The following is a 14,677-nucleotide window of genomic DNA, read 5'->3' on the forward strand; positions in this document are numbered from 1 at the left end:
ATAAAGGAGGCCAAAAAAATAAATAGATTAGAGCATCTTTTGGGGGGAGGGAAATCAGTGGGTCTGAGTCTTGGAGAAAGCTGGGGGGGGGGGTGTTTTGGTTTTTTTGTTTTGTTTTGTTTTGTGTGTGTGAGAGAGTGTGTGTGTGTTTTTTTTAAGAAGAAAAAAATAAAGGGAAGAAAATCCAGCAGAGAAAAGAAGAGAGAGGAATTCCAGCTGTGGAGGAATAGAGGAGAAGAAGACAGATAGAGGAGGAAGAACAGAGAAATACATTTCAACCAAGAAGGAGTTTTGATTTATTTCATTTTTATTTGTTTTAAGGAAAAAAAAAATCTATAAGCAGGAAAAAGAAAGAAAGAAAAAGAAAAAAAGAAAAGAAAAAGCAACTGAGAAGGGTTATAAAAAGAGCAAATACCAAGAAGGGTGAACAAGAGAAGAAAGTCAAGGCAAGGAGGAGCCCAAAGCTGGCAGATCGGGAGGATTTGCAGGGGAGAAGGGGGGGGAAGATTGGAAATGCAGCTCTGGAGTTTGCTGCTGCCTCTTGCGCTTCTCTGTACAGCCCTAGCCAGTGGACCCGAATGTGGGATGGACGAGCGCTCCCGCAGGGCAAGAAGGGACACCAGGCACAGCCGCCAGCTCCTCTACACTGCCCCGGGCACCTGTGCCACCAGGTTAGCCCGAGGAAGGCGCTCCACTGCTGGGCTGGAGCCTGGGCATGTCCCCCGCAGGAGGCAACAGCGGGAGGTAAAGGACGACGAGGAGTCCCTCACCCCGAGCAGGGCGCTCTATTTCAGTGGACAAGGTGATCAGCTGCGGCTGAAGGCAGATATTGAGCTGCCCCGAGATGCCTTCACTTTGCAAGTGTGGCTGAAAGCTGAAGGAGGACAGAGATCTCCGGCTGTCATTGCAGGTAGGTACTTCGTCGTGCCTGTGGCTGCAGCATCCCTTTTACGTTTCGGGAGCCGGCGGAACGGCCAGCTGTAGGCGTGCGTGTGTATAGTGTGTGTGTGTGTGTACATTTAAATGTGCGTGAGTGCCTTGCAACATACATATGTATGTGAGTGCATGTGTAAACACGCTCGGGTGCGTTTATTAGGTTTATGTTTGGTGAAATACCGGAGCTCGGCAAACTGCCTGAAAGTATATGCTCGCAGAAAAAGTTATGTAAACTTTTGCATAGGGAAATGGCAGTATCCTGGGTACTTTCTTTATTTCTGTGTGTGCAGGTTAAGATGCAGAGAGGAGAGAGAGCTCTTACGGTGGGCTTTTACCTAATTTTCAGGTTGGAAAACTGTGAACACAGCGTTTGAAAGTAGCTTGTATTTATGTATGAAAAGAAATGTATTTGTCTAGCGTGTGGCTGCAAAGAAATGCCTATCTAGGGTCCCTATACGATTTCCTTAGTTTTATTAGCTCTTTAGTGTACTTCACTGTTACCTTTTTAGATGCAGTGTTAGCATGTGGTTTCCAAAAAGCTATAAAGGAACTTTTGGCTATTGTGAAACCTCAAATGAATCAAATGAGTTTATAAAGTTCCCAACCCCTCGACACTCAGCTAGGGCTGGGACTAGCACTGCAGCTAGAGGATGTGTTGAGTATTTTTGTCTCCCCTTAGAAATGGCAAGTGTAACACAAATGATTGTAAGGTCAAATAGCCCTATAAAATCATTTAGTACTCCAAGCAGCTACCAGTCTAAGCTGTCTGAGCTCAACAATAATGAGGAATATTGCACTTTTCTTATTTAAATTTTATGAGCCCATCATGAATTTGGGTCCTTTCCCCCCACGTTCGCTCCCTCTCCCCCTGCCTCCCGCCACCTCCCGCCCTCTCCCCGCTTTAGTGATAAAGTGCAGCGAAGTTGTCGTGAAATCGGATACTTTTTGGAGGGTTACAAACCCTTATAAATGTCGCCACATCCATCTTTGCTCTGAAGGAAGTCATAGAAAATGGAAATGCCCTTAAAAAAAAAGAAAACAAGTCAGAAAGAGAAACGGGGGGGGGGGGGGGGGGGGGAAGACATGTTTTACAGTTCTTTTGGCAAGGAGATTCCCTGAAAGTACAAAGTTTCCATGTCCTAGGATGCCTTAAAGAGACAGGGAGGATTTCCCCTTTAGCTGGAGTCACTTCCTACCAGAAGGCAGCAGATGCTTGTGCCGGTGGTACTGGGGGTGCTCCTCGCCTCTCCCCTGCCACCCTCCCATCTGCGATCTTCTCCATCTCCCCTGTCCCATCCCTGACCTGCGCGACTGTCCTCTCGCAAGAAAGTTGCTAAGGAAAACAAAACCAAAGATGAACTCAGCAGTGTGTTTCCTTAACTTTTCCCAGTCTCGCATCTCTGCTCACTTGTGAGGAGGGGGACGCGGGGAGGGGGGTGGCTGCTGGGGTGGGCAGGAGGTGCTGGGCATGGGCTGGTCCCTTCTGCCTTTAGTAGGACAGGCAGATGAGTGATTCCATAGGTGAAATAGATTATTACTTGCTTTATTTCCCCTGGCTTTCTCATACTCCGCTCTTCTGGTTCCCAATCTTAACTTAAACCTCAGGGCTCAAAGTGCTTCCCTTTCCAGTTAGGAAAGGGAGAATTTGGGTTTACATGGATCTCAGCAGCGGCAAAACACAGTCAGTGTATTTCTTAATGTGTTTAATCCAACACCTAAGACCCCGTGTCTGTCTTTGGTGCAAGTATCTCTAATTCACACAATAGGGAACCTAGACAAACACACACAAAGATCATTTGTAGTAAAATACTTTAATTGGATGGGGGAGGTTGGGTTGTTGCCTGTATAAAACACTTGACCCATTTTATGCATGGAAATAACATTCCACTGTGAAAAATGGAAATAAATGCCCCAGTTTAGCACCATAGAGCTTGCAGCTCAGCTCGGGAGGACTTTGTGATTTTTATTTTATTTTTAAGCTCCCCTTCCCCCCCTCGCATGGACTCTTGAAGAGGAGCCAGGTTTGGCTCTGTGTGTAAACACCTGGAAGAAGTCCAAGAGGAACTCACTCAGAGTATCCTCCGCACACCACAGCCTCCCAGACCTGCAGCAAGCTTAGGGAGAGATTACGCTTCCCTCAATGAGGAAATCAAGGGTTCTGACTGCCAAAACTCTTGGCTTTCTCATTTTCACTGTTTTGGGATGTGACAGACTCAGGAGCCCTGCTCTGCTGTTGAAGTTGCATCTGTAGGACCCCACTGAAATCAAGAGCCCTTCTGGGTGTCAGGGTGGGGGTGGGGGGGCAGGGCCAGGGTCAAATTTGCTGACAGTGCCAGAAGTGAGTTTCTCCCCAACTTCCACCCTAGTTGCAAAGTAGGAAACTGTGTGATTGTACAGATCTGAGGGAGAGGAAAGGAGCGACTGGAAGACACCTCTTTTTCAGAGTCCTCCTTGTATCTTCATCTACTTTCTGCCCCCCCTCCCCACCCCATGTCAACTGCTCCCCTTCCATCCCTCCTTGCTGGCAGTAGTCACTGCGGGTCGTATGGGAGTCCCATGTGAGCCTACAGGGGAAGTCTGTAGTGTCTGTTAAAAATCTCATGTAGGACCAAAGTTGTTATCGGCTTCTATGCCTGAGCCCTGATATAACGGAGCTCTTCTTCTAATCCAGGCTACAGGAGTTTCTGTCTGGAGCCAACTCTCCTTACGTCACCCTCTGCTGCAGTATTCAATTTGTTTTCATAAATGGCTAATTTTACAGCACTGTTAAGTGGGTTCGTCATTGTGCCAGGCCATGCCCTGTCTCTGATGATAGGCCATCCTTGGTGCCAGGCTCTGCCAATTTTCACGCTGGTTGGCAGTGATGTTATTGCTGCCCTGTTTGACTTCAATGATATCTGTTCTGGCATTCGTCAGGGAAAGCTGTTGGGAAACTAGAAGTCTGACCCATTGATCTGTGTTACGCAAAAGCTCAGAAGCGTTTTCGGAGCTGGGCTGCGCTTCATTTGTGCGGCTCCCGTGGTGCGCCTCTCCAGCGGAGGCAGCTCTTAGCTCGTGCGTACTTGCCTCCCTCCCTGGGCTGCATAGTTCTTGGACAAACACTCCTTGGATGTGCGTACCTACCACACAGCACAGTACATCCCTCTTATAAACACACACATGTGCACATGGTATTAATCATGCAAGTTTGTGCACTTGCCCCTGTAGAGTCTTTGAATGCATCTCTAGTCGTGACGGAAGGAGTTAAGGTCCAGACTGTAGTCAAGTTAGGTAACACACATGCCATGCAAAATAAGACGCTTCAAAGCACCGTTGACCTTGCTTCTGTTGTAATCAAAGATATTTCAGTTCTACTGTGGAAATGCAACTCCGTCCTAAGAAACAGGATCCTCCTGAGTCCCTGTCAGTGTGTGTTCTGGTATATGGCTCAGGAGTGGGATAGCTCATGTTTTCATAGGAATGAGATGTTGACTCTTTACTGGCTGGGAGCTGAGGAGCAGGATGAATGATCGGCAGCGGGAGCGGAGTAAGAAGGCGTGCCTGCTCTGAAGAGTGAAAGTTATTTGTGTTTTGTTTGGGTTTTTTTTTCCTCTCCCGGTTTCATTCTCCTCTGTCTCTCTATTCCTCTGCCTGCCAACAGAGAGCACGATCCCAGCTTAATAAAGCTTCGTATGTAAGGGAGTGCCTATGTTTTCCCAACTTCAGTCCTTGATGAACATAAAACTGCAGCAGAATCCAAAGGGAAAGAAATGCCAAAATCAGCACAGTGGAGCTCACTTAAAGCCACAGCTCTTGCATGTGAGAGACTGAGAAACAACTGTGTCGGAGTCCAATAATTGGGCAATTATAAAGATGTGTAATTGACACTGTGTAGGTCTGTTCCCTCCACAGGGTTTAAGAGTATACGCTTACTTTTGGGGGTTAATCTGGTTCCCGTCTGAAGTTTTGGAGTCTGATAAGTGATTTAATACACTTCAGGTAGAATTGGAGAGCTGGGTCCTGTCCCCAGAGCTGATCCTTGTAGCGGGTGTGTCGGGAACTTGAGGACATTTTCAAGAGAGTTTACTCTGAGCTTCACTGGCATTAAAATAATAGGTAGATAGATAATGCAGTATTTTCTCATCTTCAACAGCCTGTTGTCTTTTAATTGCATGAATTTTCTTGTTTTGATCTGTAACGAAGTACTAGAATGAAGGACTATATAATAAGTCAAACATAAAGCTTGTAGTTCTGTTGTTTAATTAGCACTGGCATGTGCCAGGTCCCAGGGTGATGGGCACGATCGGCAGAGTGGAGTAACGGCTGGACCAGTGACTGGAGCTTGAACACCTGCCGAGATGCTTCTTCAGGGTGGTAAGCCTCCAGTACACCATAGTTGTGTGGTTTTGGTTTCCCTATAGATGGGTTCAAATGATTAGCCACTTCATGACTATGGATCTGGATAAGGCTTGACTAATAAGCCACTGAAAGAATACAGCCTAGCTTGTCATTTGCTAAATATTTGCATTTGAACGGCACATTTCCTTCAGCCTGCAAAAGCTGGGACAAGAATCAGAAACTGGAAAAGAAAAAGAATTTTTCTTTCCTTAACCTCTCCAATTTTAATCACTCTCGTTCTTTTGACCAGCTACACACTAGAGTCAGAGCAGCACAGTTAGAAGAAAGTTGTGGTTTGTTTGTTTGGTTTTTTTTTTTTAGTTAAAGCACTTACATGTAGGCTGCTCTAATTAATAAAATGGTAATAAAAGAAAGATGGAAATGTGACTCTGTGTGTGTGTGTGTGAAGGATGGTAAATTTAGACTCCTAAATGGTGTATGGCTGTCTCCTGTAGGCAACAGAGATGGGTCCCAGACTAAGCTCGCCTCTCCAAGCTTCATTTCGGCCTGATTTATTTCAAGCCAGCCTGTTTCAGTTAGAAAAACTCGCGCAAGGCAGAAAGCAAGCTGAGGGGATGGTGTTTGGAGAGAGAGCGGGAGCGGAGCTCTCCTCAGGGATTCGTGGAGATGTCTGGAGAAGAGCAGAGCTGCAGCAGGCAGGCCTCAGTGGTGAGGGCGAGGAGAAGCCCTTGGAGAGCCTTCGCACGCTAAGCCATCACGGAAAGACAGAACTGGTCAGTGATTTGGATGCCTGAAAGTTATTGCATCAGGTTGACGCTGCTCCCCGGGTCCTCCCATCGCCTCCCCACGCAGCACCAGGGGAGCGCGCAGATGCCCAAAGGGATCCCAAGGCCATGGCTGCGGCCGCGCCGAGCGGAGGTGGAGGTGCCCGCCATCAGCCCCAGCTGCACGTGGCATAGTGAGGGATGCGCTTAAATCCCGAATCCCAGAGGTCTCGCTGAGCGCTGCAGTGGCTGGGAGGGGTGGTCTGGCTCCCTGGGGACCCAAACCCAGACCCTCCCACAAAGGTAGGTGCCACTCGCGTTTGTTGTGAAGAAAGGGACAGGTCTCCGCTTTCAAAGCGGGCCCAGGAGTTTGCTGATGCCGCTCCACGAGCTTCGTGTGTTCGTTAGCTTTTGCCAAGGGCGGGAGAGATCCTTGGCTGGGCGCGTCAAACGGCAAAAAGCCGAACCGCCAGCAGGCACCTCCCTGGTCACTGGGGCCCGACCCCAGTTAAACGCAGCAGGGACATGCTGGCTGGGTGGAGCAGGGATTTTTGGTGGAGAAATGCCTTCTCTGGAGCCCGGATCTGGCTCCGTCAGGACATAGGTGCCAAGCTCCTCGGGTCTGTCGCAAGAGAGGTGCAGCCACGATGCCTGCCTGAGCTGCTTTAACAGAAAAATACCGAAGGACCAACAGGTTTTAGGTGTTTGCAAGACCATGGGATTAACTGAGTGCTTTCACCTTGGATTTTCATTGCTCATGCTGGCCTGAGCCAGAAAAAAGAGCCAAAATATAGTGGCTTTTTTCAAAAAGACATATTGAAAAAACAAAAATAAACCCTTCCATGACTGGGGTCAGCTGAAATGTTCCCATATAATAGTTTTGCTTCCAATTTTAGCTGCTGTTTTTTCAGCTCCTCTTTTCTTTTCTGTGATAGAAATTATAGGAGCAGAAGCAGAGAAGGGACCACCTGGGTTGCCAAATTCAGTCCCCTGCAGTGTCAGGGATATAACAGCAGATAATTAGTCCAAACATTCACAGAATATCCACTTTGTAGGTTCTGATATAGCACAGGCCACAGAAAATTTCCCAGTGCTCTACTATAAACCAAAGATCTTTAGCTAAGACCAAGAGTCACCACTATAATGTAAGACAGGAAGAGAGAAGGACAGATTGACAACATCTTAAGTACCTAAAATCCAAAGCATTGGTTTAGAAAAGTGTTAAGTATGAGAAAGAAAAACATTTGCTGCTAAAAGAGATCAGCTTTCTTATTTTCAGAAAGTTAAAAAAGAATCAGGTGTTTTGACGTTTATGGAAATTCTATTGAAATTTTAAGTTAGAATATTTGCTAGAACTGATCCTTTCCCACAGATAATCTGTTTTGATTAATTTCCCTTTTTCCTGAGGAAAATATTTTATCAAACATTTCCCACCCTTCTCTGGTCTTAGTCTGTGTGGCAGTTCCTATATCCCATCATAGTAAGAATGAACGCGTTCAGTTTAGTACATTTTTACTTCTTGAAATCTTGTATTCCAGATTATTCTGAAAATGCATCAGGAAAAGTCTTGTTTGATCAAAATCCTCTACAAAATTTTCTCTCAACTATATCAGCTAGTCCAATATAATCTTTTTCTTCATTTAACCTCCTCTCTCAATATTACCAAATTTTTCATCTAAAACTGTTTTTACATGATCAGTATATATTATTCTTTCTATTTCAAATATGCAAAATATATCGGACTTTTCTATTTCCTAGGTTCTGGGCATTTGCTTAATGCATTGTTCTGGGCATAGAACAACTGACTGTGCTGTCCTTTTTGTTCGTTTATTTTCCCCAAAATGAGACTTCTAAAAATGAAAGTTTGCCTTTCTTCTGACCTTATACTTACATTGCTCTATGGGCATTTTCCTACCTTGGAGTAGCTGATGGCTGGATATGATTCTTAGTTTTATTTCAGCTTTCTGTGGAGAAGAAATGCTTGATTGCTCTTCTGCTAATTTCTGCTTGTCCCTACATTTCTCTTCATTTTCTCTGGTGTGAGCATGCATGCACATACACACACAATTTCCAAAGCTCCTTTGATTTTTTTCCCAGATCAATAGAGCATTTAAACTCCAATGATCAAGGAAGAGCAGCTTGTTTATTTCCCCACATATTCTGACACAAGTGGCAGATCTTGTAAACGGCTTTGATTTGATGTTAGTGCCTATTACAAAGTTTACTCTCCCCAAAGCCATCCATGAAGTCAAAGTACTCTTTACTCTGAACATGAGCAGAGCAGAACTAAAAAATGTGAGTTAGAAAGAGAACAAGAGTGAATATCTCATCCTAGAATTTTGCTTTCTGCTGTCCTTGTTCATAGCAATCAGAACAGTTTGCTTAGTTGTGGACTGTTAACATCCATGAAGTTGCCAGCACTGAGTGAAGGTGCAGTATGTATCATAGTTAAAACTGTGAACACATATAAATACAAATCAGATTATCCCTTGGTGAGAATGGGGCTGGATTAATGATGTTAGATTTATGCAAGCAGCATGGATTTGATCCTAAACCTGTTCAAGATCATGGAAAAAATACCATTGACGTTGGCTGACTCTGGCGTAGCCTCTGATTTCAGAGAGTCCTCTGCATCCCTCCTCTACAGCCTGGACTTTTCCATGGTTCTTGCTTTAACATCCTTGATTTTGCTGTCCTTTCTTGCTTTGGATACAGAAGAAGAAAGATTGCAAAGCCCTAACGTCAGAGAAATTGGCCAGGGGAAGGGGACATGTTTATTTTCGTTGTTTTTGCTATACTCCAAATCCCACTTTGGCCTCTGTCTCTTTCAACCTTTCTCCCTTTTTTTTTTTTAAATTTTTAATTTTTTTTGAGGGGGGTTGTATGTGTTTGTTTTTTTCAGTGTTAAAAAGAGCACTTATTCAAAACATGCTGTCCAGTTTTCTGTTTTGCTGGGTGATGTAAGTGTGTAACTTTCCTGTCCAATCTCTCCACCCTCTCTTATCACCGTCATAGTCTCGGTTCTTTCTCTACTATCTGGTGTCCTTGATTCCCCTGACTTTCCCTTCTTCCTTCTCCGCACAGTTGCTGGTTTCCTCCTCCCTAGCAAGCGTGTGCCATGGGTAACCCTGCGCTCTCTGTGGTTCTCGTCTTCTTTTGCCGCAGGAGGGTGGTATCCCCTCCTTGCAGACCAAGGGTGGGCGCCAGGTTGGTGGCTTCAGCCAACTCATGTTGGAAGTGCTGTGGGAACAGAGGGTAAGCAGGCTGTGGGTGTGTGTGCTTAGCCAGGCATATGCTCATGCATATTTTCTGGGAATTATTGATACTGTTCTGTTTAATATCCATCCTAGTGGTACACAAACAAGGAGCGAGTGGTTGTTCTCACAAAGAGGGAGTGAGGGTGAAGTGAAACTGAGAAGCATCTGGAATTGGCCTGGTGAAGCAGCATCTGAGAGATATGATACCAGCTTATGAAAGCAAAAGAATTGCTGTGTTTCAGAAGAAAACCACTCTGTTCTTTGCTGATCAGCTCCTGGGGTCTGGTAGGCTTTCCTTGAGTCTTTCTTTTGAGTGATGCTTAGGGCTCTTTTATCTCTTCTCCTTCCTCCCCTCTGCTGTGTTTTTACTCCTTTTCCTTATCTAATTTATTGTCTCTTTATTTTCTTTAAATCACTTTCCCATGTGGATTTCTCTTCTCAGACCCATCTTTCCCTCCCTCATCCGATTCCTGGGAGTCTTCTGTCAGCACGGAATTGGGAGAAGAGCAGCCCTGTTCCCCACACCAAGCATCAGCTGCAGGCTCTTTTCCTCCTTCATTTTCTTCCTTGCCTGGTCTCTGCTGTTAGTGTTGGAAGCGTATTCACAAAGATCATCCATTGGATTGAGGAAAGAGATCTTATCACCATTATTTTGTTTGTTTTATTTAAGACAGGGAAAGAAATGGAAAGGAAAGGCCTTCAGTGCTGCCAGTGTTACTTAGTCCTGAATGTAGGGGTTTTTTTTTCTCCTGTACTAATGTATCCTAGTACTGTTATTTTCCTTTATCATTGCAGTAAGATTGTGGTTTTGTAGTCCTGATAATTGCCTCAAAACATCCCGCTGATGGTGGTGATAAGTTTCCCAGGCATGAGAGAACATTGCCCTTAAAATCAGGGAAACTGAGGAATGGAGGGATACTCTGATTTGTCCAAGATGCGGTAGTGTGTTGGTGACAGCTAGAAACAGAGCCCAGCAGGCTTGGCCTTTTGTTAAACTTTTTTTTTTTTTAGGGGCAATGACGGTTATTCCTCAGCCTGGGTTGTTCTCCATGTGAAGTCAACACACCCTAATTCCTGTAGGATGTTTCCTTGTGGCTGCTAATGGTTCTTCCCTAGGTAATTGCTGTACTGGGGTGGTGATGAAGTCCTTTACCTGATGTCGCACTGTTGAAAGTACTGGCAACACGGGGGATGGGTGAAGAAGGCAGTTGGCATTTGTGACATAAACTCTTTGGAGCTGGCAGAAAATCAGATGGTCTGGAATAAATATCTCTGTACCAGACATGCTGGTGATGTTTGAATCAGCATGAATTATTGTATTTCTCAAGTGGAACAGTGTATGCAGCCCATAATGGGAGAGAAAAAGCAAATATCACCGAAGCCCCTTCATTCTGAGTACTCTTATTTAAATTGGAATACTTTGATACATCTGCACATTGATTGATATATTGACTTGCTGAAAAAGCTTGTAAAATATCTAAGTTGTAACTGCTTATATTCCTAGGAAATGCTGAAAATCTGTCTCTGGATATCTCAGGTTATTAACTAAGGGCAAAAGCAATTCATTTAGCCCATAGTTAAATATGGACCAGGTGAGAGGTTGCAGAAGGGGCTTTGCACACAGCATGTTAGTGCCCCAGACTGTTTTGGGGAGGGTTCATGATCTAGTGCATGCCATCATGGCTAAACAACCGGTGTTTCTGTTGGGAGCGTCAAGACGGAGGCTGTACATCATACAATCCACGTGATTTTGTTCTGAATTCCGCAGCATCTGTGCTTGTAAAGTCTGAGGTGCTAAGGTTGAAATCTGGAGCCTGCATTACTAGTGTCTTACATAGCATCTGTCTTGTGGATAAACAGTGCAGCCACTCTGAGGTCAAACCAGCACCTTTCACCAGTGATAATTTAATGGGAATTATTTTCAGCATAAACTAGACAAGAATTGGAAGCCTCCTGTGCTGTAGCTCATGAATGGAGATGTTCAGGGAGAAAAGGAGTACTGGGAGAAAAAGCAAATGTTAACTAAATGCATTACGCACATGATTTTGAAACGTACTTGGCAGAGGGAAGGGTGAGCAGTACAAGCCAGATTATGCTGTTGAACACACCAATGTAAACCTAGAGTAACTCCTTTGGAGAGGAAATCAAGGGGGCTGCTCCAGACTGATGAACGTGTAGAATTTGGGGCAGGGACAGAGCGCATGCAATGGGGAAAATGAACAAGCTGAGAAACGGATGTCACGGAGAACAACCTCCAACCACCATCACTGCTGTCAGTGGTTTAATTTGGGTGTGTAATGGTTATGGTGATGCAGTGGGAAACATTTGTACAATGTGGGATTGTTTTTACTTTTTGGAGCATTTTCTGCATATACCTGTCATAATCCCTCCAGACTGTGAAATTAGGCCATATACCAGTTTTACAGTGAGTCTTTTGTGTTTCCGGCAACAAACACTTCTGAACTCTACTCTCCAGTCTTGTGGCCCTAAAATCCTTCACCCCCTCCCATATTGTCCCATCTCCAGCAATAATATCCCCTCCTCTGTTTATAAACAAACACCCTCACAGGAAGTTCACAGGAAGAAAAGTTAGTTAATGAAAATCAACCATGCACTCAGGTCCAGGCTGTGGGTTGGAGCCAGCAGGGTTGCTGGATGTTTCCTACTCTGCATCTGCTTGTAGGAGTTTCTTTGATGAGATGTTTGCCTGTCTAACTATGCGTCTTTCTCTTCTTTTCCCTTCGTCATGGAAAATATGAAAAAAGAGGGAGTAAAATTATAGTCTCAATTTGCTTTAAAATCAGCATGCACAGTATTCGGGAACCCCGAGCAGGAAGGCTAGCTTCAATGAACTTGATAAATCACTGATTTTTGTCTTTTTTTTTAATTTTTAAACACTGAAATCTAGATTATGGCTCCCTGGTAAAACTGTTGCTCTTGAGTTGCGCCAAGGCTGTAAAAGGACTAAAATAGCCCAAAGGATAATTGTCCTACTATAGTCTGAGCATGAGGCTGATACATCTGGTGTTGTGCATCGCTCTCACAGAACAACCAGCTTAAGGAGATAGGAGTGAGCAGGACCCAAGCAAGTAGATAACACGGGATTGTGTAGTCACCATGAGCTCTGGAGCAAGGGATGGATAAGCATGGTAATGGTGCTGTCAGCTGGAAAACACAAAATGCTTTAACTTGCTCCAGAGGTCCCCCAAACCCCTTTACAGCACAGGGGGAACCCAAGAAAAAATTCATTTTCTTGTGACTGCTCCTGGGTTGTGCCTTTAGTACTGCACCTTGGTGGTCTCAGATAGAAGGTGAGAGAATTATGCGTTTGTTTCCTTCTCGGAGACACTAGGATTCTCTAAAAAGCCTTTCTGGCTACTCAAAATGCTTGGGAAGATCATCAGGTAAAGAAAAGCTCTGGGAGTGAGGGAGGCAGCACTGGTCAGGGCTGTGCTTCCTCACCTGTGCAGAGGTGTGGTATCAATGCAGTGCTCATGTCACCATCCCAGGCTCCCCCTCTTCCATAAGGAGTGTTTTGGAAATTGGGAATAAGGGAGTTTTTACAGATCTAATAGATGTGAAAGCTGTGGTCCCACTTTTAGTTCTAAGAGCCCTGAAGTTTTTAGATGTATTACAAAAGGTCTCAAGTGCTGGCAGAATCTCTATACCTTAAAACGTGATGGTTTAAAATAGTCTTATCTGTTAACTTTTTGTTGAAAGAGCAGTTTCTCTTATTGTACAAATATTTTCTGTCATGTAATTAATAACCTTATCTGTAAGACTATTCCAGTGTGGTTTCTCCACCTCCCACCACAACAGAGGGAAGACAATCAGAAATGAGCATTTCATATTGCATCACGGACAAAGTTTATCAGTTGTTGCACAATCCCTTTGCCTGTGAACAGATTAAGTAAGAAGGAGAGCGGGGTGGGGGTGGAAATGGACCTGATTTATACCAGTGAGCTTCCTCCAAGACTTCCAGGATAACAATCAACAGTTTCTCCTAGAAGGGAAGTTGAGCGATTTGTTCTTGCCCTTTGAAGAGCTCTGAATTAACGGAGAGCAGAGTATCTTCTGCTCTTTGCGCTGGGAAAGACTGGAATTCCCCAAAGTCCTCTTGCTAGAGATGGTTTAATCAAACAGACTGTTTACATTCTATGTCTCACCAGAGGCAGTGCTCAAACAGGGGTGGTCTTGAGCTATACACTGTAATACTAGCGGTTTATTTTATTTTATTTTAAACATCAGCATACCACCAGTTTTACTGGGAAATGGCCGTATCCAAACACCTGCAGGCTCCATGGAACAGCCCAGAGAGGGAAGCAACAGCAGCTGCAGCTCACAGAAGCAAAATGATGCTGTGAGGGGTCTGTGTTTCATCTCCAAAGGTTTCTGCAGGGTTGGGATCTGGCAGCAAAGGTGGGCCAGGAGCACTTGCACTTGTGGAGGAAGACACCTTGCAGCAGTAGGAGGCTGAGCACTGGACCAAACTCCTCCCTCTGCCTCAAGGGCTGATGGCAGAGGCAGAGAAGCGAGGGCCTTTCTGCCCCGACCATGTGTTTTGTCTCACACTGTGAAGACCAAACTGTTCCAGTGAACAGTTTCTGTGCTCTGATGCTTAAGAAGGTATTATAATGAAATGGGAGCTATGTATTTCATGAGAGAGAGGGAAGAAGGAAATGAGATTAGGATAGCTCTTCCCACCATCACCCATCTCTTTCCCCCTCCACCCTCAGGATGAACGTTTCTTGCACTTATACCAAGAAACCAACACTTATTGCACATCTGTATGTCTGAAATTGGCCATAAACCTTGAGTCAGGATCTAAACTTGTGTTCAGATAATTTTATTATTTTTTTTTTAAATACTTTGGTATCTTCTGGAAGTGATGTATTTCCGCTCCCCATGCACAGGATCTTCTGTGCATCATTGAGGAGGATACACGTAAGTAGGCAATGTGGCCAACATTCTTCAAACCCAAGCAATCCAACCAGCTGTTCAGCAGGGATGTTATTTATTGAGAACTGTCAATGTGTTCAACACATGGTGTCCTTTGCACTGACGAACTCACAGCCTGGCATTTATGGGGTTTCTCTGACACTTGTCAAACACTGGTGACGGGGCAAGCTTGACAAGGCAAACGTTTTTCTGTGAAAATTACTATAGAAGGGCATTGCAACAAGATGTTCTGTAAGGAAAGGAGAGACGAGAGACTAGTTGGCAGAGAAGGAAACAGAGGCAGTTGCAAAGGGTAGAGGTTTCTTTTTGGCTGGTGGTTTTGGGAAGAGAACAGAGATTTCCTTCAGCGATAAATTAGATGCTTTGGGAGAAAGAAAGGGTGTTTGTTTCAGCAGTGATGAAACTGCTGTGTGTGAGAGAGAA

At 44.8% G+C, this 14,677-nt stretch overlaps 1 protein-coding gene across 1 annotated transcript in view; it reads left to right on the forward strand.

Annotated features, from left to right (window-relative positions):
* Positions 1 to 513: 513 nt before the first annotated feature.
* Positions 514 to 14,677, forward strand: part of PAPPA (pappalysin 1) — a 180,803-nt gene continuing 166,639 nt past the window's right edge. The window contains exon 1 of the mRNA XM_049832511.1: positions 514 to 910. Coding sequence (XP_049688468.1) covers positions 514 to 910 — 397 coding nt within the window. The remainder of the gene's footprint in view (positions 911 to 14,677) is intronic.

This window comes from Accipiter gentilis, chromosome 29, assembly GCF_929443795.1.
Source record: "Accipiter gentilis chromosome 29, bAccGen1.1, whole genome shotgun sequence".
NCBI lineage: Eukaryota > Metazoa > Chordata > Aves > Accipitriformes > Accipitridae > Astur > Astur gentilis.